The sequence below is a fragment of the Phocoena phocoena genome, chromosome 17, assembly GCF_963924675.1.
Source record: "Phocoena phocoena chromosome 17, mPhoPho1.1, whole genome shotgun sequence".
In the NCBI taxonomy this organism is placed as follows: domain Eukaryota; kingdom Metazoa; phylum Chordata; class Mammalia; order Artiodactyla; family Phocoenidae; genus Phocoena; species Phocoena phocoena.
The window spans coordinates 44,414,394-44,438,998 of NC_089235.1; the positions used below are offsets into that span (position 1 = coordinate 44,414,394).

The 24,605-nt window shown below is 36.9% G+C and overlaps 1 protein-coding gene across 2 annotated transcripts in view; it reads left to right on the forward strand.

The window, feature by feature from the left end:
* Positions 1 to 24,605, forward strand: part of VPS13B (vacuolar protein sorting 13 homolog B) — an 818,081-nt gene that overhangs the window by 484,038 nt on the left and 309,438 nt on the right. For both annotated transcript variants that reach the window (XM_065895774.1, XM_065895773.1), the window contains exon 30: positions 10,110 to 10,313. In XM_065895774.1, the coding sequence (XP_065751846.1) occupies positions 10,110 to 10,313 (204 nt within the window). The remainder of the gene's footprint in view (positions 1 to 10,109; positions 10,314 to 24,605) is intronic.

Here is a 24,605-nt window from a genome sequence, read left to right on the forward strand (position 1 = left end):
ACTGTAGTAATAAAAACAACCAGGTGTCATTTATAACATACTAAACATGTTAAAATTATGCATTTACTCCCAGAGGAAGCCTATGTAGCTATATACCATTATCTTCTCACAGAGGAATCTGATATTCACTGAGTTAGTCGACTTCTCCAAGGATATATATATAGCTTGTAAGTGGTAGAACCAGAGTTTGAATATAATTGTGACATTAAAATTCATGCTTTTAATGCAGTGTTATTATACTGCATTTTCCTCGACCATGTACCCTAATGGTAGCCAACTGTCTTGTAGATGTGTGCCAGTCATCATAGAATGGTCTGGGCCAGAAAATGTAAGGGAATGCTAAGAAACCTATCTCCTTCATTGGAGGTATAATTGCGAAGTACATATACTGGCATTTGTGAATCAGTTGCGTTGCTGAATGCATATAAAGCATAAAATAAAACTGAAAATAGAACCCTGGACATCACTAATAATTGAAGGGGCAAACAGAAGAATCTTGTAAAGGAGATTAAAGAAAGGCAGTTGAGGGAGCGTGGAGCCATGAAAGCTCATGAAGGAAAATTTCAAGAATAAGCAAGACGGCAAGAATAGCTTTATATATACTAGTTATCTACTTTGTGTCAGCTGTTATTTTGCATGCATTAACTCATTTGACTCCCCTCAGTGACTTTATTTTTCAGATGAATAAAATGAAGCACTGAAACTTTAATTTGCCCAAAGACACCCAGTGGTAGGTGGCAGAGCTAGAATTATGGATCCAGGCAGGCTAATTGTACAGTCTGTGCTTTTCACCAGCATGCTGTACTGCCATTTTGAATTGTCAAATATGCCCAGAAAGTTTAGGTGAGTTAATGACTGAAAGTCGTCCATTGGATCTGGTAATTAGAAAATCACTTGAGGATGTTTTCCAGTAAAATTTCAAAGGCAGGATAAGGATGACACCTGATAGCTCTTGGTTAGAGGAGAAAATAAATAGTGAGGAAATAGAAATACTGAGAGGAAAATAAGGGAATATGGCAGGGTGGTAGCTAGAGGGGTATACAGGGCCTTAGGGAGAGAGTTTCTCTGTTTTACAAGGAGAATTACTTGAACATATTTTAGTTCAAGTAATTGAACTTGAATGGTAAAGTTGTGGGAGAGAAAAAGAAAAAAATGAGAGTAAAATCCCCAAGGGAAGTGAAGGGAATAAAGAAGAATAGTTGTTATTTATTCAACTTTCATATATTAAAAGCCTACCACGTGCCAAGTAATGTGTCTAAGTATAGGCTGGTGAGAAAACAGACACTGACCTAGCTTTCAAGAGTGAAGTGAATTAACAGAGATATCTTGGCCTTGAAGAGAAGAGATGCTTCTTCTAAACAATTCGGTGAAAGAGGCAGGACAAGTATGAATTTATCTGTTTTGTAAGTGAAATAGCCTCAGATTTACTGGTTCTTGTCCATGCTCCCTTCAGTTCAGATAGCAGAGATAGGATGTTCCAAGTCAGAGGGATGTGATGCTCTAAGTATCAGAATGTGGTTTTTAGAATCAATAAGGATGCTAGTTTAGGTTGTTTAAAAAAAACAAAACAAGGGAGCAGGCATATTCCTCGGCCCTAGTCCAGACCTGCTGAATCAGAATTTCTGTAGGTTTAAGAACTTAACATTTCTAACAAGCTCCGGGTGATTCTTCTGCACTCTGAAGATGAGAACCCCTGCCTTAAGTCTTTGGTCATGGAAATTGGCAGTTGGTCTCAGCCTGATGGTCAACCATTTACATCCCCTGCCCTATACACTCTCAAGATTACTGTCACTTATGGAGACTTAGTGACAAAGATGTAGACATTTAATTTAATCAAGACATATAAATTTTACTTCTTTTTACATTCCTATTTTCTGGCTTGTTTAACATTTTGTAGATCTCAATTGAGCTGTAAGTAATGAATTTTACTTCTTTACAGTGAGTTCCAAAGATATGCCTATTCAGCAATGGGCGGTAAATGATTCAACATGAGCTGTTTCTTATGTAAACATACAAAAGGCCTGACCCAGACTAAATCAATTTAAAAAGGAAAACATTAAAGCTATGTTTCCTGTTATATACTTAAAGTCTTCTTTGGTTCCTTATGATTATACCATTGACCAACTATTTCAGACTTTAGTTTATCCTCCTACACCACCTGCTGAAATGGTTCAAATGGTATGGGAGATGAGTTTCGGAAGGGCAAAGCAATTACAATTATAACTCCTATATTTTAGCTAATAAAGCAGCTTTTTGTGTTAAGGGTAAGGGAGTTATGGGCATCTTGACTCACTCCCTTTCCTGATTTGAATTGCTAAAAGATTTTAAAAACTGCAATAAGGAGGGAGAGCAAAGTTCATAGAGCCTTTAGAAGGATGTGAAGTTGAGACAAGAAAATTTGATTCCTATTTATGATGTCAAGCATTTCTATTAGAAATTTAGTTAGGAAATAATATGAAGCCTTTCTTATTAAGATATTTTACTTGTATTTTCTTAAAGCAGATATTGTTAATATTAGGCATTCTGGTCCTCAGTGAAGCCATAAAGTTGTTTTCCTATGATTAGCTCCCTGGTAAAGTATCATTCTATTAGAATTCTTTAATAATTTTGCAACTATTTCTTGTACTATGAAAATGTAGTGCACTAAATCAAAACTCTCTTGAATAAAATATACTTTAATTTTTGGCTTTGCAGTCAGATTGTTTTTCAATTTTAGGCTATTTTTAGTTATAAAATTCTCACTTAGGGAAAATAGCATTTTAAAAGTTGTACAGTGATTTCCAGTGTTTGAAAAAAATTAACTTATTTCAAATCTTATGTCTGTAACTGTTTATATTTTTATACCTTAAAAAAATATCTAGTGTACCATGAGATGCAAAATGTACCTTTCACGAGATATCTTGTTCTAATACTGCTTAATAAAAGTTAATGTATGTTATTTGAATGAAAATATTTTGAATATCTTTTCTTAATTTAGTACTGAAAAACAAAGCACTCTGAGTATTCTATATTATAATAACTGGAATTGGTTTTAAGTATGCATAAAACAAAATGGTATATCTTATAGTTTAAAGAATAAAGATTAGTGAGTATTTCAAGTTGAGGAATAGTACATTGTAACAATTGATGAATCTACATTGATACATCCTAATCACCCAAAGTCCGTAGTTTACATTAGGATTTACTCGTTGTTGGACATTATATGGGTTTGGACAGATTTATGATAAGACATGTATCTATCATTATAGTATCATATAGAATATTTTCACTGCCCTGAAAGTCCTCTGAGCATTGCCTATTCATTCCTGCCCCTGACGAACCTGTCTCAGCCATTGATCTTTTTATTGTCTCCATAGTTTTACTTTTTCCAAAATGACATATAGTTGAAATTATACATTATATCCTCAGACCTTATTCATTTTATAACAGAGAGTTTGTGCCTTTTAGCCAACCTCTTCCTATTTCCCCAACTGCATAGCCCACGGCAACCACTTTTCTATTCTCTGCTTCTATTCTCTGCTTCTGAAAGTATGTAGCCTTTTCAGATTAGCTTCTTTCACTTAGTAATTTGTCTTTAAAGTTCCTTATGTTTTTTTCTTGGCTTGATAGCTCATTTCCTTTTTGTGCTGAATAATAGGATGTGCCACAGTTTATTTATCCATCCATCTACTGAAGGACATCTTGGTTGATTCCAATTTTGACAATTATGAATAAAGCTGCTATAAACATTCAGGTGCAGGTGTTTGTGTGGACATGTTTTCACCTCCTTTGGGTAAATACCAAGGAGTGCAGTTGTTGGATCATATGGTGAGAGTACGTTTAGTTTTGTAAAAAACCGCCATATATCTTCCAAAGTGTCTATACCATTTTGCATGCCTACCAGCAGTGTATGAGAGTTTCTGTTGCCCCACATCCTTACTAGCATTTGGTATTGGTAGTCTTCTGGATTTTGGCCATTCTAATAGGTGTGCAATGGTATCTTTTTGTTTTAATTTGCTTTTCCCTGTTGACATATGATGTGGAGCATCTTTTGTATATCTTCTTGATCCTGCTCATATTTTAAAAACCTTTTTTCTTCGTTTTAAACAATTATTTTATATTTCATGTGTACAAATCCAGTTTGTGAAGTCTTTTAGGGTCTGTTTCTTCTGCCCATTGTATCTGTTAGTCTCTCATTTCACTTGGAACCAAATCTGCAGAAATTCTTTGAGTTCAGATTGAGTTCATCTCAAGAGAATTTCCTTTTACCTGTCATCTGGTAGCACTGTCTACCTGGCACAAGCTTTTCCAATTTAAAATTTTTTCATGACACGTTGGAAACTCAACCTCCCAAGTGCTGTCTTACGATGGCAAAGTCTTAGAGGGATTTTTTTTTCCCCCTGTTTACCCTTTGCTAAGTCTAAGGTCAAAATGGGTAAGTTGGTAAGTTACCTTATCTCTTTCAGCATGGGCATTAGGAGGGCTTTTTTCCATTTTTTAAGCTTTTTAAAGTTTGAAATACTTGTAGATTCACATGAAGTTGCAAATACATCTCCTGTGTGCCCTTTACCCAGTTCCCTTCAGTGTAACCTTTCACCAGCTTTATCGGGGTATAATTGACAAGTAAAATTGTAAGATATTCAAAGTGTACAACTTTATGATTTGATATATGTATACATTGTGAAAGGATTCCCCCATTGAGTTAACACATCTATCACCTTTTGTGTGTGTGTGAGAACATGTAAATTCTACTCTTAGCAAATTCTTAGTAAATTTCAATAATACAATACAATGTTATCAACTATATTCACCATGATGTTATACATTATATCCTCAGACCTTATTCATTTTATAACAGAGAGTTTCTGCCTTTTAGCCAACCTCTTCCTATTTCCCCAACTGCATAGCCCACGGCAACCACTTTTCTATTCTCTGCTTCTATGAATTTGACATTTTTTTTAATTCCACATATAAGTGATATTATGCAATATTTGTCTTTCTCTGGCTTATTTCACTCAGTGTAATATAAATAAGCACTCCGGGTTTATCTATGTTGTCGTAAATGACAGGATTTTCCTTTTTTAAGGCTGAATGATATTTCATTGTATATACAGTTGACCCTTGAACACTGCAACACGGGTCCACTCATACACTTTTTTTTTTCAATAGTAAATACCGTGAATGTAGAACCACTGAACTGTGGAGGAGGAACTGTGGATATGGAGGGCTGACCATAACTTATACATGGATTCATAACTGCTTGGAGGGTTGGTGCCCCTAAGCCCCAAATTGTTCAAGGGTCAACTGCAGATGCCATATTTTCTTGATCCATTTATTCATTGATGGACACTTAGGTTGTTTCCATACAAGGTATGGAAAAGGCTTTTGTGAACAATGCTGCCATGAACATGGAGTACAGATCTCTCTTTGTGATTAATGATTTCATTTATTTTGGATATATACCCAGAAGTGGGATTGCTGGGTCATATGCTGGTTCTATTTTTAATTCCTTGAGGAACCTCCATACTGTTTTACATAGTGGTTGTATGAGTTTACACTCCCACCAGCAGTGTACAAGGGTTCCCTTTTTTCCATATCCTCCCTGCGTTTATTATCCCTTGTCTTATTGCTAATAGATATCCTAACAGGTATGAGGTGATGTCTCATTATGGTTTTGATTTGCATTTTCCTGATGATTAGTGAGCACCTTTTCATGTATCAGTACCTTTTGGCCAATTACATGTCTTTGGAAAAATGTCTATTCAGATCCTTTGCTGGTTTTCTTAATTGGGTTGTTTTTTGCTATTGAGTTATATGAGTTCCTCTTATATTTTGAGTATAACCCCTTATCAGACATATACTTGAAATATTTTTATTCTAGAGGTTGCCTTTTCATTTTGTTGGCAGTTTCCTTTGCTGAGTAGACTTTTAGTTTGATATAGTCACACTTGTTTATTTTTGCTTTTGTTACCTTTGCTTTTGGTATCAAATCCAAAAAATCATTGCTAAGACCAGTGTCATAGAGCAGACACCCCTGTGTTTTCTTCTAGGTGTTTTATGGTTTCAGATCTTGCATAACTTCTTGCATAACTATAAGACAATATCTAAACCAGGAAATTGACATCAGTACAATCCACAATTGCATTCAGATTTCACAAGGTTTTTGTTGTTGTTTTGTTTTTTGGCCCATGCCATGTGGCATGCAGGATCTTAGTTCCCTGACCAGGGATCGAACCCGTGCCCCCTGCTGTGGAAGCATGGAGCCCTAACCACTGGACCACCAGGGACTCCCCTCACCAGTTTTGTATTTATATGTCTATATGTGTGTCTAGCTTAGTGCAGTTTTACCGCATATGTACATTCATGTAACCACCGTCACAGTCAAGACACAGAACTGTTCTATCACAAGTCTTCCTAGGAGAACTGTTTTTAATTCACCCTTTGAAGGTTGATGTAGCCCTTCGTGACCCCCGCTTTTTATGCAGTCTCCTATAGATAGATGCATCCATCTCCTTAGGTGGGCCTTGAGCTTTATCTCCTCCTGTGCGATTATCAGAAAATCACTCTCTACAGAATTCAGCAGAAACCCTAAAAGCAAAAGCTGGCTTTGGCACGTGCTTATTTATTAGTGTTCCTAATTTCACTTTTTTGGGGTGGCTTTGCACCTTCTGTTCTCTAGTGCCAGCTCTGAAATGTGTTTAAAAAGATGCTTTAAATTGTCTGCAAGCATTTTACTTGTTTCAATCAGAAGATTCACTCTGACTTTCTAATATGCCATATTTTGGAAACAGGTAACCATGGAAATATTAAAGAGCATTTATCTTTATAGTTTTCATTAAATTTTTTTCAAAATTAGAAAAGTTGACTTTGTTTTATCATGGTGCCATGCATCTATGATTAGTTGACAATTAGATATATTATTCATTCAAAACCATATAAGATAATGTACTTCAGGAATGGTCATAAAATTTATAATGGACCTCTTTATGAATAGTTTAATTTTCAGTCATACATTTTATTTATTTCTATAATAGTTTTAATATTGAAATAATTAAAACAGAGAAGTTAAATAATTTCTCCAAGCTCATGGATCATTGAAAAATCTGAGACCAGAGTTCACATAAGTCTTTTGCTTATCCTGTTTTCTACATCTCAGATTTAAATGGTTTTGCAATTAACTTTTAAGTTGGATTTATATACCCATATACTGTACATTTCTCTGAACTTTCAAATCAGGTTAAAATGACAAGTATACTTTTCAATTTCAAAAGCAAACAGAAAGAAAAGTGTAAAATCTCAAACCCTGGTTCTTAGAAAACTTAAAAGTTTGAAATTAGCATGTTTAGAAGTATTAAGCTATTGCTCAATATACAACCCATTTTTACATGAGAAGAAGAACCTGTGGAAAGTCATGTTTTCCACAGACAGATGACAGGAGGAAAATAGCTTGATTTAAGGCCAAGAGTAAATATGGGGCATTTCAAGCGTAGGTGAAAACTAATGACATTTGGTGTTTCTCTGGTTTTTATCTTATGACTTTGCAGTTTCTGCAAGTGCCAAGAAAAATAGAAAGGCTGATGTTAATGTTGGGCTAGGTTGCTTTGTTTGTCTTTTAATATAGTACTAATTTTATTTCCAAACATACTTTTTCTTCCTTCAAAGGGATTCTTATAAGTATTTTTTCTTTAAAAGTAGGCTTAGGGAATTTATGTAAATTGTAGAAAGCATTGGCTAGTTTAAAATAAGTAAATATAACTTTTATATGGGGAATAATAATCTAGGGAAATGAGCTAGGCCACCCACTGCCAAAGATATTTGCTGTATGTCAGAGTTTATGTGGCCCTGCAGCAGCAGTTTACTGTCTAAAGACTGTGTGTTCTTATTGCTGTGGACAGATAGATTCTCCACTTGAGATTTGTAAACATTTGTGTCAGTTCAAATCAGTGAATTGAAACAGCATTTACTGATTGCTTACTAGGAGATGTAGTTTCTGACTTCAAGAAACGTATGCTAGGGGCTTCCCTCGTGGCACAGTGGTTGAGAGTCCGCCTGCCGATGCAGGGGACACGGGTTCGTGCCCCGGTTCGGGAGGATCCCACATGCCGTGGAGCGTCTGGGCCCATGAGCCATGGCTGCTGGGCCTGCGTGTCTGGAGCCTGTGCTCCGCAACGGGAGAGGCCACAGCAGTGAGAGGCCTGCGTACCGCAGAAAAAAAAAAAAAAAAGAAATGTATGCTATATTGAGAAAGACCGACAGGTCATTGTGATATTCTTGTACTTATAAGTACAGAAGGACCCTAAGAGCACAGATTTGGGAGGAAGGGAGTTTGAAGAAATGGTGGTCAGGAAAGGCTTCATAGAAAGTGAAGTTCGAGCTGTGCCTTTAGAATTAACAGGTTTACACCAATATTCAAATGAAAGGAGAGCATTTGACCGAAATAGGTGTACTCACAATGTTGGTCCCTCTCACCTGCACCCCCATTCACTCCTTTTTTCTTTGCCTTCATTAAGGCAAAATGAAAGGGTTCATGGCCGATTTTATGGGCCCTATTTTTAAGGCAATTCTTGGGTTCATGTAAAACTTTAATACACCTTTCCTTGCATGTCCATTCCTAGATTGTAATTTTCTAAGTTAAAAAAAAGAAAACAAAAACCAGGTTCAGCTCTTACCTTAGGAATAATGAGAGTCCATTCATTCAGTTTCTCTGGTTCCCACTATGACTTCTTGACCAATGCCTGTTTGTTTCCCTGTTCTCTCTTTTTTTTTTTTTTTTTTTTATCGTTAACACCTTGTGATATTTCCCTACCTGAGCTGCCTGTTCATTCACTTGCAGTCCTCTCCCTGCCCCTCTCTTCACTTGAATTCATTAGCCTGAGCCCTCACCTTCCCTGGCCTAATGCATGCCATCTCCATTCCTGCGCATCTGGCCCAGACATCTGCCATCTTGAGTCTCAGTGGTCATCCACCTTCCATCAGTATTTGACAAGCTTCTGGGCATGGTCTGACCCACACTGTTTACTTAGACAAGAGGTAGTCTTGATCACATTCATACTGTCTCTCTGTAGTTTTCACACTAGGACTCAGTGCTTCCCTCCCTTCTCCCTCCACTAATTAGCTTTATTAGTATTCAATTGATATAATTAATTGTATTTCTTTTCTAATCACTGCAATTGTATCTATACTAGTAAAACTATTTTTATCCTCTATGTAATTTCACTTTTGTGTTGATTGAAACTTTCATGGGGGAAAAATGTTACTTTCCTTTTGATTACTCACTTTAAAGCATCTGTGAACCAACATAACTAAAAAATTACAAACTCACACAAACTTAGTCTTATCCGGCTTCTGAATCCTGAATGCTTTTCTTCCCACCCTACCACACTGCCTTGCTATTTTCAGTCTAAAACCTTCATGAAACATTTAACCATTTACTTCCTCTAATCTAGCTTTAAGCTGCTGATAATTTTATTCATTTGCTTAGCCTTGGGTCCAATAAGATCAAAGTTCCAACTCTATATGGACCAGTAATCCTTACTGTGTTTCTACATCAATAAGCAATGTACTCTTGTCAACAATTTAGTCTGTATGATGATGGGTTATATAAAGGACCAAAGGCAAAAGGTAGGGGAGTTAAATAGATTAGAAAGTCTTCATCACCTTTCCTAACAAGACATCAGAGTGCTGAGGAAGGGAAAGTAGGTGTTTAGCATTGCAAAGAAGACAGGGTTTTGAGGCAAAACCCTGGATTTAAGTTGCAATTTTGTCCACATAGTAGCTCAGTAACTTTGGCTAAGTCTTTCAACCTGTCTGCATTATTTTCTCTTTAGTAAAAATGGAGATAGTAATATGACCTCACAACATCTCAAGGATTTAAATCATAAATGTGAAAGTACTTAGAAAAATAGCAGTGCTGGGAATAATATAAGAAATCATTATAGGGTAGATACTGTTAAGTGCTAAGTTTTGGGTATGTTTTCAAGTTATTAGTTTGTGGTAATTTTCTAATACCTGCCTCAGAGATTTGATTAACCCAGTAATCCAAAGGAAAAAAAAGGTAATATGATGTTAGCGAGCAAAGTAAACATAGAATACTTATTTTATCTATTCACTTTTTTTCACTGCCTTTACAGGAGAGCCTTGAATTTAGGAATTCTTCGAGACCCTGGATCAGAAATTGAAGACAGACAATACCAAATAGATCTGCAGTCCATCAATATTGGTACTGCGCAGTGGGATCAACTAAAACCAGAGAAGGAAAGTGGCACAGGAGGGGTGCTAACAGAGAATGAAAGAAATTCTCAGAATCCAGCCCTTGAGTGGAACATGGCCAGCAGGTGGGAAATGGTTGAGAAGCTTTCTCCATGTTCTAATATTTCATTGATACAGTCTTTAGCATGCCCAACCTAAGTGTTTTGGTATTCTGCATTTCATGATGATCATTAAATATATTTTGTAATTGTAGCTGATGATTTTGCTTGGAAACCTGCTAGTCCTACCACTTTTACACTGCAATTATTACAAATTTAAGGTCGTGTCAGAATTTTTTTTTTAAAGCTTGTTATTTGATGAACGTTTCCATTTCAGGCTAAGGATTCATTCACATTTTCCCTTAAAATCCATTATATTCAAAGTCAGATTTTTTTTAAAGTCTTTCCTTATCAGGTTCTTGTGCTTGTTGCCTTTGTAGATCTTCTTTGAAAAAAATGTTTATTCAAGTCTTTGCCCTTTTTTTTAATAATTTTTATTTTTGGCTGCGTTGGGTCTTTGTTGCTGTGTGCAGGCTTTCTCTAGTTGTGGCGAGTGGGGGCTACTCTTCGTTGCAGTGTGCAGACTTCTCATTGCAGTGGCTTCTCTTGTTGCGGAGCACAGGTTCTAGGTGCACGAGCTTCAGTAGTTGTGGCACACGGGTTCAGTAGTTGTGGCTCATGGGCTCTAGAGTGCAGGCTCAGTAGTTGTGGCACACGGGCTTAGTTGCTCCATGGCATGTGGGGTCTTCCTGGACCAGGGCTCAAACTCACGTCCCCTGCATTGGCAGACAGATTCTTAACCACCACTGTGCCACCAGGGAAGTCCCTTGCCCATTTTTAAATTGAGTTGTCTTTTAGTTGATGATTTGTAGGAGTTCTTTTTTTATTTAACTTTTAAATTTTTAAAATTTTATTGAAGTAAATCTATTTACAATGTTGTGTTAGTTTCTGGTGTACAGCAAAGTGACTCAGTTATACATATATATTCTTTTTTATATTCTTTTCCATTAGGGTTTATTACAAGATATTGAATATTTCTCTGTGCTGTACAGTAGGACCTTGTTGTTTGTTTTATATATAGTAGTTTGTATCTGCTAATCCCAGACTCCTACTTTATCCCTCCGCTTATCCCCTTTCCCCCTTGGGTAACCATAAGTTTGTTTTCTATGTCTGAGTTTATTTCTGTTTTGTAAATAAGTTCATTTGTACAATATTTCAGATTCCATATATAAGTGATATCATATGATATTTGTCTTTCTCTGACTTACCTCACTTAGTATGAAAATCTCTAGGTCCATCCCTGTTGCTACAAATGGCATTATTTCTTTCTTCTTAATGGCTGAGTAATATTCCATTGTATATATGTACCACATCTTCTTTATCCATTCATCTGTTGATGGACATTTAGGTTGCTTCCATGTCCTAGCTCTTGTAAATAGTGCTGCTATGAACATTGGGGTACATGTATCTTTCTGAATTAGAGTTTTGTCTGGATGGATATATGCCAAGGAGTGGGATTGCTGGCTCATATGGCAACTCTTTTTTTAGTATTTTAAGGAAGCTCCATACTGTTTTCCATAGAGGCTGCACCAATTTACATTTCCACCAACAGTGTAGGAGGGTTCCCTTTTCTCCACACCCACTCCAATATTTATTATGTGTAGAAGTCTTTTTGGTGTGGGGAAGGAGTGCCAATTATTTTATTCTGTTCAGACAGAAGAAATTTACAAGAATTTATACAGTTTAGAAATATAGAGATTCCAGTTACACTGTTATTCCTATTACAGAAAATGACTAGTAAGGTAACCAATCAGAATTTCAGTTTCCTTTTGAAAATTGTAATCACAGAACATGGCAATAATTTGTAAAGTCTTAGAGTCTCTGAGACTCTTTATTCAAGTCATATTTTCAACTACAGATTTACTTACATAGATAACAAGTTAGCAATAGATGTAAATATTCATACAAGTTTCCCTATGACATGAGAAAATAAAAATATTATGAAAGGTCTCAATATTTTATCAAATTAGATTCTCTGAACTAAATTTAGGATGCAAAACATCATTTCTCCTTAAACAGATGCATGAAAGAAGAGATATCTTCTTTACCTCTTTTTTGTGTAGACTTTTTAATGATGTCCATTGTGACTGGTGTGAAGTGATACCTCATTGTAGTTTTGATTTGCATTTCTCTAGTAATTAACGATGTTGAGCATCTTTTCATGTGCCTATTAGCCATCTGTATGTCTTCTTTGGAGAAATGTCTATTTAGGTCTTATGCCCATTTTTCTATTGGGTTGTTTGTTTGTTTTTGTTATTGAGTTGTATGAGCTGTTTGTATATTTTGGAAATTAAGCCCTTGTCAGTTACATCATTTACAAATATTTTCTTCCAGTCTGTAGGTTGTCGTTTCATTTTGTTTATGCTTTCCTTTGCTGTGCAAAAGCTTATAAGTTTGATTAGGTCCATTTGTTTATTTTTGCCTTGGGAGACTGACCTAAGAAAGCATTGATATGATTTATGTCAGAGAATGTTTTGCCTATGTTCTCTTCTAAGACTTTTATGGTGTCATGTCTTATATTTAAGTCTTTAAACCATTTTGAGTTTATTTTTGTGTAGGGTGTGAGGGAGTGTTCTACTTCATTGATTTACATGCAGCTGTCCAGCTTTCCCAACACCACTTGCTAAAGAGACTTCTCCTCCTTTGTTGAAGATTAATTGACCATAGGTATGTGGGTTTATTTCTGGGCTCTCTATTCCACTCCACTGATCCATATGTCTGTTTCTTGTGCCAATACCACACTGTTTTGATCACTGTAGCTTTGTAGTAATGTCTGAAGTTTGGGAGGGTTTTGCCTCTCAGTTTGTTCTTTTTCCTCAATATTGCTTTGGCAATTCTGGGACTTTTATGGTTCCATATAAATTTTTGAAATATTTGTTCTAGTTCTGTGAAAAATGTTATGAGTAATTTGAAAGGGATCACATTAAATCTGTAGTTTGCTTTGGGTAGAATGGCCATTTTAACTATTAATTCTTTCAGTCCCAGAGCATGGGCTATCTTTCTATTTATCTGAATCATCTTCAGTTTCCTTTATCATTGTTTTATAGTTCTCAGCATATAAATCTTTCACCTCCTTGATGAGGTTTATTCCTAGATTTTTTTTTGATGCAATTTTAAAAGATTGTTTTCTACTTTCCCTTTCTGATATTTCACTGTTAGTGTAAAGAAATGAAACCGATTTCTGTATGTTAATCTTGTATCCTTCTACCTTGCTGAATTTGTTTATCAGTACTAGCAGTTTTTGTGTAGAGTCTTTAGGGTTTTCTATATATAATATCATGTCATCTGCATATAATGACAGTTTTACCTCTTCCCTTCCAATTTGGATACCTTTTATTTCTTTTCCTGTCTGATTGCTGTGGCTAGGGCTTCCAATACTGTGTTGAATAGAAGTGGTGAGAGTGGGCATCCTTGTTTTGTTCCAGATTTTAGCAGGAAGGCTTTCAGCTTTTCACCCATTGAGCATTATGTTGGTTGTAGCTTGTCATAAATTAGCTTTTATTATGTTGAGATATGTTCCCTCTATACCTTGTTTGGTAAGAGGTTTTATCATGAGTGGATGTTGAATTTTGTCAAATGCTTTTTGTGTATCTATTAAGATGATCATGTGGTTTTTGTCTTTTCTTTTGTTGATGTGTGGTGTATTTGCTTATGTTGATTGATTTGCATATGTTGAACCATCCTTGTGACCCTGCAGTGAATCCAACTCGATCATGGTGTGTGATCTTTTTTATGTGTTGTTACATTTGGTTTGCTAATATTTTGTTGAGAATTTTTGCATCTATATTCATCAAAGATATTGATTTGTAATTTTCTTTTTTGATAGTGTCTTTGTCTGGTTTTGGTATCAGGGTGATGGTGGCTTCATAGGATGACTTTGGGAGTGTTCCCTCCTCCTTAGTCTTTTGGAAGAATTTGAGAAGGATTGATATAAGTTCTTTGTTATGTTTGGTAGAATTCCCCAGTGAAGCCATCTGGTTCTGGACTTTTGTTTGGAAGGATTTTTCTTTTTTTAACTGCAGATTCTATTTCTCTTCTACTCATCAGTCTGTTCAAATTATCTATTTCTTCTTGATTCAGTTTTGGTGGGCTGTTTGTATCTAGAAACCTGTGCATTTCTTCTAGCTTGTCCATTTGGTTGGCATATAATTGTTCATAGTATTCTCTTAGGGTTTTTTTTTTTTTTTGTATTTCTGTGGTATAAGTTGTTATCTCTCCTCCTTCATTTCTTATTTTATTTGTGTCCCCTCTTCTTGGTGAGCCTGTCCAGAGGTCTTTTAATTTTGTTTACCCTTTCAAAGAACCAGCTCTTGGGACTTCCCTGGTGGTCCAGTGGCTAAGACTCCACACTCCCAAGGCAGGGGGCCCAAGTTCAATCCCTGGTCAGGGAACTAAATCCCACATGCTGCAACTAAAGATCCTGCATGCTACAACTAAAGATCCCACATGCCACAACCAAAAGATCCCATATGCCACGACTGACATCCCGCACATGGCAGCATAGATCCCACGTGCTGCAACTAAGACCTGGTCCAATGAAATAAATAAATAAATATTTTTTAAAAAGGAAGAAAAACCAGCTCTTGTTTTTATTGATTTTTTTTCTATTTTTAATCTCTATTTTATTTGTTTCCTCTCTGTTATTTATTATTTCCTTCCTTTTGCTGAGTTTAGGTTTTGTTTGTTCTTTTTCTAATTCTTTTAGGTGGTAGGTTAGGTTGTATATTTGAGATTTTCTTGACTTTGAGGAAGATCTGTGTGAAATTCCCTCTTAGAAATGCTTTTGCTGCATCCCATAGATTTTGTATGGTTGTGTTTTTTTTGTTTTTTTTTTTGTGGTATGCGGGCCTCTCACTGTTGTGGCCTCTCCTGTTGCGGAGCACAGGCTCCAGACGCGCAGGCTCAGTGGCCATGGCTCACGGGCCCAGCCACTCCGCAGCATGTGGGATCTTCCCGGACCGGGGCACAAACCCGTGTCCCCTGCATCGGCAGGCAGACTCTCAACCACTGCGCCACCAGGGAAGACCTATGGTTGTGTTTTCATTGTCATTTGTCTCAAGGTATTTATTTCCTCTTTGGTTTCATCATTGATCATTGTTTTTTTTTTAGTAGCATGTTGTTTAGTCTCCATGTAATCATTTTTTTTGTTTCTCTTTCTGTGGTTGATTTCAAGTTTCATGCCATTGTGGACAGGAAAGATGCTTGAAATAATTTCTGTCCTCTTAAATTTGTTGTCTTGTTTTGTGTCCTACTGTGTGGTCTGTCCTCGAGAATGTTCCATGTGCACTTGAAAAGAATGTGTGTTCTGGTTTTTTTGGATGTAATGTCCTGAAAATATCAATTAAGTGTATCTGTTCCATTGTGTCATTTAGGATCTCTATTGCTGTATTGATTCTTCTGACTGGAAGATCTGTTCATTGATGTCATTAGGGTGTTAAACTCTCCTACTATTATTGTATCCTGTCAGTTTCTTTCTTTATGTCTATTAGTATTTGTTTTATGTATCTAGGTGCTCCTATATTGGGTGCATGTATGTTAATGAGTATAATACCTTCTTCTTGTATTATATGCTGTCCTTCTTTATCTTTCTCTATGGCCTTTGTTTTAATGTCTATTTTGTCTGATATGAGCATTACTACCCTCACTTTGTCATTTCCATTTGCATGAAATATCTTTTTCCATCCTGTCACTTTCAATCTATGTGTTTCCTTTGCCCTAAACTGGGTCTCTCGTAGGCAGCATATTGTAGGCTCTTGTTTCATTACCCAATCTGGTACTCTGTGTCTTTTCATTGGAGCATTTAGTCCATTGACATTTAAGGTAAATATTGGTAGATATGTATTTATTGCCATTTTAAACCTTGTTTTCCAGTTGATTTTGTATTTCTTCTTTGTTCCCTTCTTTTTCTTTTTGTTTTTCCTTTTCTGGTTTGATGGTTTTCTTTTGTACTACGCTTGTGTTCTCTTCTTCTTGGTTTTTGTGAATCTATTGTATGTTTTTGATTTGTGGTTACCAGTTTTTCAGTTATGTTAGACCATTACTATAACTGCTTGCTTTAGACTGACAGTCATATAGGCTCAAACACATTCTGAAAAAAAAGTCTATGTTTTCTTACTCCCTTCTCCCACATTTTATGATTTTGGTGTTCTCTTTTACAAATTTTCATGTTTATCCTTTTGATGTTCATTGTAGTTATCATTTTCACAGAAAAAAATTTTTTTTAATCTATGTACTGGCTTATTTAAGTGATTTACTTACCAACTGTGATTTTCTCTTTCCTATAGATTCTTGTTTCTTTTGTATTTAGAGAACTTTCAATATTTCTTTTAAGATAGCTTTAGTATTGCTATACTCTTTTAGTTCTTGCTTGTCTGAGAAATTCTTTCTCTCTCCTATTCTAAGTGATAATGTTGCTGGGTAGAGTATCCTCGGTTGTTGGTTTTTTCCTTTGAGGACTTTGAATATATCTTGCTAGTCCCTTCTGGTCTGCAACATTTCTATAGGAAATCAGCTGATAGTATTATGGGGGTTCCCTTGTAACTAACTCTTCGTTTTTCTCTTGTTGCCTTAACAATCCTCTCTATAACTTTTGCCATTTTAGTTTTGATATGTCGTTGTGTAGGTCTGTTTAGATTCCTCTTGTTTGGGACCCTCTGTGCTTCCTTTACTTGAATATGTTTACTTCCCCAGGTTTGGGAATTTTTCACCCATAATATCTTCAAAGACATGTTTGATCCCCTTCTCTCTCCCTTCTCTTTTTGGAACCCCTATTGTGCGTAGGTTGGCACACTTTATATTATCTCGTAGATCTCATATGTTGCTTTCATTTTTTTTTTTTTTTTAACTTGTCTTTCTGTCTGCAGTCCTGACTGGGTAATTTCCATTATTCTGTCTCTTCCAGATCACGTATTCATTCTTCTGTGTCATTTAGTCTGCTATTCATTACTACTAGATTGGGTTTTATCCCCAGGCACAGGAGTGCTAGTAATCCACTTGGATGTCCTGCAGGCACTGCACTCCCAAAGCCACCAGTGGAGTAAATCCCCTGAAGTAGTGCAGCCCCTGGGCATCATCTCAGATTTCAGCCCCACCTCCATGTGTGGGCAACCACTGGCACTTGCATGCTCCCAGGCCTTGTAGATGTGTAGCTGTGCCTGCTGTGAGCACACCAACAATGAAGATGCTATGGTGGGGCCCCACCCCTCCCTTCAGAGAGTGTATTAGCAACAGCGGACCAGGATATTGCGGCTCAGACCACACTCCAGTCCCTCCAGGCTGTCTCCGTCCAGCCAACCCCAGTCCTCTCCCAAGTCTGTCTGCTGAAGCTCGAGTTTCAACACCCCAGTCCCCGCACACACCAGCAGGCACATGTCTTAGGTTTGGGAGTGCATCGAGGTGGCCAGGACCATCTGTGCTGGTGTCTCTCTGTTCTGCCTGCTGTCCTCTGGCTGCTGCACTCTCCTCTGAGCCTCTGAAGCTCCCTGTCTATCCCAGCTGATCTCCCAGCCAAAGCAGGGGGTTCCCAGGTTGAGCAAACCTTTCCTCTTTCACAACTCCCTCCCAGGAGTACAAGTCCTGTCCTGATTCCTTTTTGTTTTTTTCTTTTGTCCTTCCTGGTTACGTGGTGATATTTCTTGCAGCTTTGGTTGTAAGAGATCTTCTGCCAGCATTCAGTAGGTATTCTGTGAGAATTGTTCCACATGTAGATGTAGTTTTGATTTATTTGTGAGAGGAGGCGAGCTCCACATCCTTCTGTTCCACCATCTTGATCTGGGCCAGGAGTTCTTTATTTTTTATGAGTACTATACCCTTATCAGATGTATGATTTACAAGTGATCTTTTCATTTTCTTGGTAATGATCTTTGATGCACAAGTTTTTAACTTCAATAAAGTCTCATCTATTTTTTTCTCTTGTTGCCTATGCTTTTGGTGTCATATCTAAGAATCCATTGCCAAATTCACGGTCATGAAGATTTATCCCTGTATTATTCTAAGAGTTTTATGGGTTTAGTGCTTATAATTAGGTTGTTGATTTATTTTAATGTTTTTTGTTTGTTTATTTTTGTATACAGTATGTAATAAAAGCCCAACCTCGTTCTTTTGCATGTTGGATATCCAGTTGTCCCAGCACCATTTGCTGAAGAGAGTGTTCTTTTCCCATTGAATGGTCTTGGCACCCTTGTCAAAAATTAACCGACTTTTGAACATCCAATTTATGCCATGGAATGTCTTTTACACCAAAGATACAAAATAAAATAACTTCTAATATGTGTCTATCCCTTTCAGAGCTCATCACCCAATCAGAAAAACAGACAGGTTAATTAACTATTCAGGTACAATGTGGAAAAGTCCTCTGATAGATATAAGTAAATATACTTAGGATTTTAGAAAAGCCACATCAAAATTGAGATAAACACACTTCATGCATATAAGACATCACAGGCTAATAGATGTGACATAACACATAAACAGAAGAATAAAATAAATCTAAAATTGATGTATGTCTATATGGAAACTAAAAAAAAAAATGGTTCTGATGAACCTAGGGGCAGCACAGAAATAAAGACACATACGTAGAGAATGGACTTGAGGACCTGGGGAGGGGGAGGGGAGACTGGGACAAAGTGAGAGAGTAGCATTGACATATATACACTACCAAATGTAAAGTAGATAGCTAGTGGGAAGCAGCCGCATAGCATAGGGAGATCAGCTCAGTGCTTTGTGTCCACCTAGAGGGGTGGGATAGGGAGTGTGGGAGGGAGGGATATGCAAGAGGGAAGAGATATGGGGATATATGTATACATATAGCTGATTCACTTTGTTATACAGCAGAAACTAACACAACATTGTAAAGCAATTATACTCCAATAATATGTTTTAAAAAAAATGTGGAGTGATTTAGAAGGGGCTAAATGGAGATTGGAGGGGGAAGTGCCAAAAATGGAACCCCATGTGGCTCTCTAGCACCGTCGCTAGATGATGCTATGTGTAATTTCGCATGCTGATTATGTTCCATTTGTAATGTTGGAATTTTCCTTATTATTATAAATCCTTGGCCCCCAAATGTTCCGTTAAATGGATATTCACAACTTAAAAAAATAAAGATAAAACTAAAATAAAATCGATGTAGGTACAAATAGAGAATTAAAAGAAAGAAATGAATGACTAACTCTGTACATGGGTTCTCAGGGAAGGTTTCACAGAATATATGGCTTTTGGATTTGTTTCCACAAAGTACGAGTGGCAGGAGAGGGGAGGGGGCATTTTGAACTAAGAAAGCTACTGCAGTATAAAAACTTGGCATGTTTTATTCACTTCTGAATGCCAAGCACATAGTATCATGCTTGGCACATAATAGGAAGTTCGTGAAGATTTGAGTGAAATAATGAGAGATCGAACGATTAGATGATTAAGTAAAGCTAACAAATCAAGTGACTGAATCTGAGTGTTCCTGAGAGATACTGATTCAAATAAAGACAAGAATTTTTAGATCTGATGTTGTTTAGTTCTGCTGATTAATCTTGACAGAAATACAAACAGAACCATAATATCATTAGATTTTTGTTTTTCAATAGGTATTACAGGTAGAACTCAAAAGATATGCAGTGAAGAATAATTTACTCCCTTCCTTAACCGTTATTAAATGGCAGTCTTTATAATGGTTTTCATTTATTCCTCCTGATACATTACTCACATTTTGTCTGTAATCATAATGTGCTTCTGTGTGAATGATTGTGAGAAGGAAGCAGGGAAGTGTTAAGCATAAGGAATCATCAAATTTTAAAACTCGCAGATCTCTTGCTTCCAAAACCTTAAGTTTTCAGCTGACGGAATACATCAGGGTTCAATCAGGGCAGGACAGCCACTATAAGTATTGTAACATAAGGGATTTATTTTAGGAGTAAGACCTTATCCAATTGTGGAAGAAGCTGGGTGACCTGGGTAAAAATTTGTAGCACCCCAGGGAACTTGGGAAGCCAGGCACATCCAGTGGCTGGAGGGAGCGCCAAAGGCTGGTAGGCAAGTCCATGGGAGGTTATTGCTTCTGCTTCTGGAGTTGAGCCTGCAGTTGCTATTGGCCAGCAGAGCCAACAATCAGGAAAAAGTCACAAAGGTGGGAAGAGTGAGGACAAGCTGGAATCTGCTGGTACCTCTGCATCGTAATTTCACTGCTATTTAAAACAGTATGACTGTCAGAGAATATTGTCTGTTATTTCTCTTCCACATTCCAACTCTCTTGCAATTTTCTTTCTAAACTCTGAACCGTTCTTAGCAAGTTATGGAACAAAACCACTACAGCAAACTAAGTTTGAGGAGATTCCTTTGCTTGTCTATTGTCACTTAAAAATACAGCTAAGTGTGGAACCTCGGTTTGCTTCCTCTTAGTCAGTTACTTTTCTTGTACTCAGTACTCTGACCCCTTACTCTTATGCTAAGTTCATTGTTAGTCAATCACCTGTTTTCTTTTAGCAACCATTTTTACTGCATCTGGGCTTATTTTTATAATCTGAGGTAATGAAGTGATGAGAACTAAAATAACCTGTACTGATGTCTGCCATGTTCAGATTACACATTAAAATCACTATTGCTGTTTGACATGGTGATTAGAGCTTTCAGGGTGTGTGGGATGGTGTGGAAAGTTTATCTTGTAATTTCCCGAAAATGCCAATGAGCCTTAATTTTCCAAGTTAATATGATTTTCTTGTTTGTAATATTTAAAGATAAAATTTGAATAGAGTTGAAAACTACAGTTAAAAAATAAATAATTTAGTTTTTATAGCAAATGCTTTTATTTGGCCCTCTCACTATCTGTGTTTGATTTCCTTGTGTAAATTATCTTTCTGACTTTATTGAGAGAAATAGAACATATTTATTTGTTTGAGTATTTTGATGTACATGGACCACATTACATACACTACCCTTTGGCCTTTTTCACCACACATAGGATTTTTTTTTAATTATTTTTGGCTACGTTGAGTCTTCATTGCTGCGCAAGGGCTTGATCTAGTTGTGGCGAGCAGGGGATACTCTTCGTTGTGGTGCGTGGGCTTCTCATTGCAGTGGCTTCTCTTGTTGAGGAGCATGGGCTCTAGGTGTGAGGGCTTCAGTAGTTGTGGCACTCGGGCTCAGTAGTTGTGGCTCACAGGCTCTAGAGCTCAGGCTCAGTAGTTGGTGGCGCACAGGCTTAGTTGCTCCGCGGCATGTGGGATCTTCCCAGTCCAGGGCTTGAACCCACATTCCCTGCACTGACAGGCAGATTCTCAACAACTGCATCACCAGGGAAGACCCACAGATAGGATTTTTTTTAATTGTTATTACTGTGTTTATTTAGCAGGCTGAATTTGAATTTGACACGCTCTTAAAATCTATCCGTTCTATGCTCCACAGGGTAAGTAACATTGACTATGTGGAAGTATGGCATTATGTTGCTATTAAACTACCTGAAGCATGAATAATGCCTTAATTCTGAGAGATCATGACTATTCATTGTTATCTTAGATTTTTACTTTTTTTTTTGTATTTGCTTCTGATGTTTTTTAAACATCTTTATTGGAGCATAATTGCTTTACAATGGTGTTTTAATTTCTGCTTTATAAAAAGGGAATCAACTATACTATACAAATATCTCCATATATCCTCCCTCTTGCATCTCCCTCCCTCCCACCCTCCCTATCCCACCCGTCTAGGTGGTCACAAAGCACCGAGCTGATCTGCCTGTGCTATGCGACTGCTTCTCACTAGCTATCGATTTTACATTTGGTAGTGTATATATGTACATACCACTCTCTCACTTTGTCTTAGCTTACCGTTCCCCCTCCCCGTGTCCTCAAGTCCATTCTATAGTAGGTCTGCATCTTTATTCCCATCCTGCCCCAAGGTTCTTCATGACCATTCTTTATTTTTTAGATTCCATATACATGTGTTAACATACGGTATTTGTTTTTCTCTTTCTGACTTACTTCACTCTGTATGACAGATTCTAGGTCCATCCACCTCACTACAAATACCTCAATTTCGTTTCCTTTTATGATTGAGTGTTATTCCATTGTATATATGCACCACATCTTCTTTATCCATTCATCTGTTGATGGACACTTAGGTTGCTTCCATGCCCCGGCTATTGTAAATAGAGCTGCAATGAACATTGTGGTACATGACTCTTTTTGAATTATGGTTTTCTCAAGGTGTATACCCAGTAGTGGGATTGCTGGGTGATATGATCATTCTATTTTTAGTATTTTAAGGGACCTCCATACCGTTCTCCATAGTGGCTGTATCAATTTACATTCCCACCAACAGTGCAAGAAGGTTCCCTTTTCTCCACACCCTCTCCAGCATTTGTTTATAGATTTTTGATGATGGCCATTCTAACTGGTGTGAGGTGATACCTCATTGTAGTTTTGATTTGCATTTCTCTAATGATTAATAATGTTGAGCATTCTTTCATGTGTTTGTTGGCAATCTGTATATCTTCTTTGGAGCAATGTATATTTAGGTCTTCTGCCCATTTTTGGACTGGTTGTTTTTTTGATATTGAGCTGCATGAGCTGCTTGTAAATTTTGGAGATTAGTCATTTGTCAGTTGCTTCATTTGCAAATATTTTCTCCTATTCTGAGGGTTGTTGTTTTGTCTTGTTTATGGTTTCCTTTGTTGTGCAAAAGCTTTTCAATTTCATTAGGTCCCATTTGTTTATTTTTGTTTTTATTTCCATTTTTCTAGGAGGTGGCTCAAAAAGGATCTTGCTGTGATTTATGTCATAGAGTGTTCTGCCTATGTTTTCCTCTAAGAGTTTTATAGTCGCTGGCCTTACGTTTAGGTCTTTAATCCATTTTCAGTTTATTTTTGTCTGTGGTGTTAGGGAGTATTCTAATTTCATTGTTTTAGGTGTAGTTGTCCACTTTTCTCAGCACCACTTATTGAAGAGGCTGTTTTTTCTCCGTTGTATATTCTTGCCTTGTTTATCAAAGACAAGGGGACCATATGTGCGCGGCTTTATCTCTGGGCTTTCTATCCTGTTCCATCGATCTGTATTTCTCTTTTTGTGCCAGTACCGTACTCTCTTGATTACTGTTGCTTTGTAGTATAGTCTGAAGTCATGGAGCCTGATTCCTCCAGCTCCGTTTTTCTTTCTCAAAATTGCTTGGCTATTTGGGGTCTTTTGTGTTTCTATACAAATTGTGCAATTTTTTGTTCTAGTTCTGTGAAAAATGCCACTGGTAGCTTGATAGGGATTGCATTGAATCTGTAGATTGCTTTGGGTAGTACAGTCATTTTCACAATGTTGATTCTTCCAATCCAAGAACATGGTATATCTCTCCATCTATTTGTATCATCTTTAATTTCTTTCATCAGTGTCTTACAGTGTTCTGCATACAGTTCTTTGGTCTCCTTAGGTAGGTTTATTCCTAGATATTTTATTCTTTTTGTTGCAGTGGTAAGGGGGAGTGTTTCCTTAATTACTCTTTCAGATTTTTCATCATTAGTGTATAGGAATACAAGAGATTTCTGTGCATTAATTTTATATCCAGCTTCTTTACAAAATACATTGATTAGCTCTAGTAGTTTTCTGTTAGCATCTTTGGGATTCTCTATATATAGTATCATGTCATCTGCAAACTGACATTTTTACTTCTTCTTTTCCAATTTGGTTCCTTTTATTTCCTTTTCTTCTCTGATTGCTGTGCCTAAAACTTCCAAAAGTATATTGAATAATAGTAGTGAGAGTGTGCAACCTTGTCTTGTTCCTGATCTTAGTGGAAATGGTTTCAATTTTTCACCATTCAGAATGATGTTGGCTGTGGGTTTGTTATATAAGACCTTTATTATGTTGAGGTAAGTTCCGCCCATGCCTACTTTTTGAAGGGTTTTTATCATAAATGGGATTTGAATATTATCAAAAGCTTTTTCTGCATCTATTCAGATAATCATATAGTTTTTCTCCTTCAATTTGTTAATATGGTTTATCACATTGACTGATTTCATATATTGAAGAATCCTTGCATTCCTGGGATAAACCCCACTTGATCATGGTGTATGATCCTTTTAATGTGCTGTTGGATTCTGTTTGCTAGTATTTTATTGAGGATTTTTGCATCTATGTTCATCAGTGATCTTGGTCTGTAGTTTTTTTTGTGTGTGACATCGTTGTCTGGTTTTGGTATCAGGGTGATGGTGGCCTCATAGAATGAGTTTGTGAGTGTTCTTTCCTCTGCTATATTTTGGAAGAGATTGAGAAGGATAGGTGTTAGCTCTCCTCTAAATGTTTGATAGAATTCGCCTGTGAATCCTCCTGGTCTTGGGCTTTTGTTTGCTGGAAT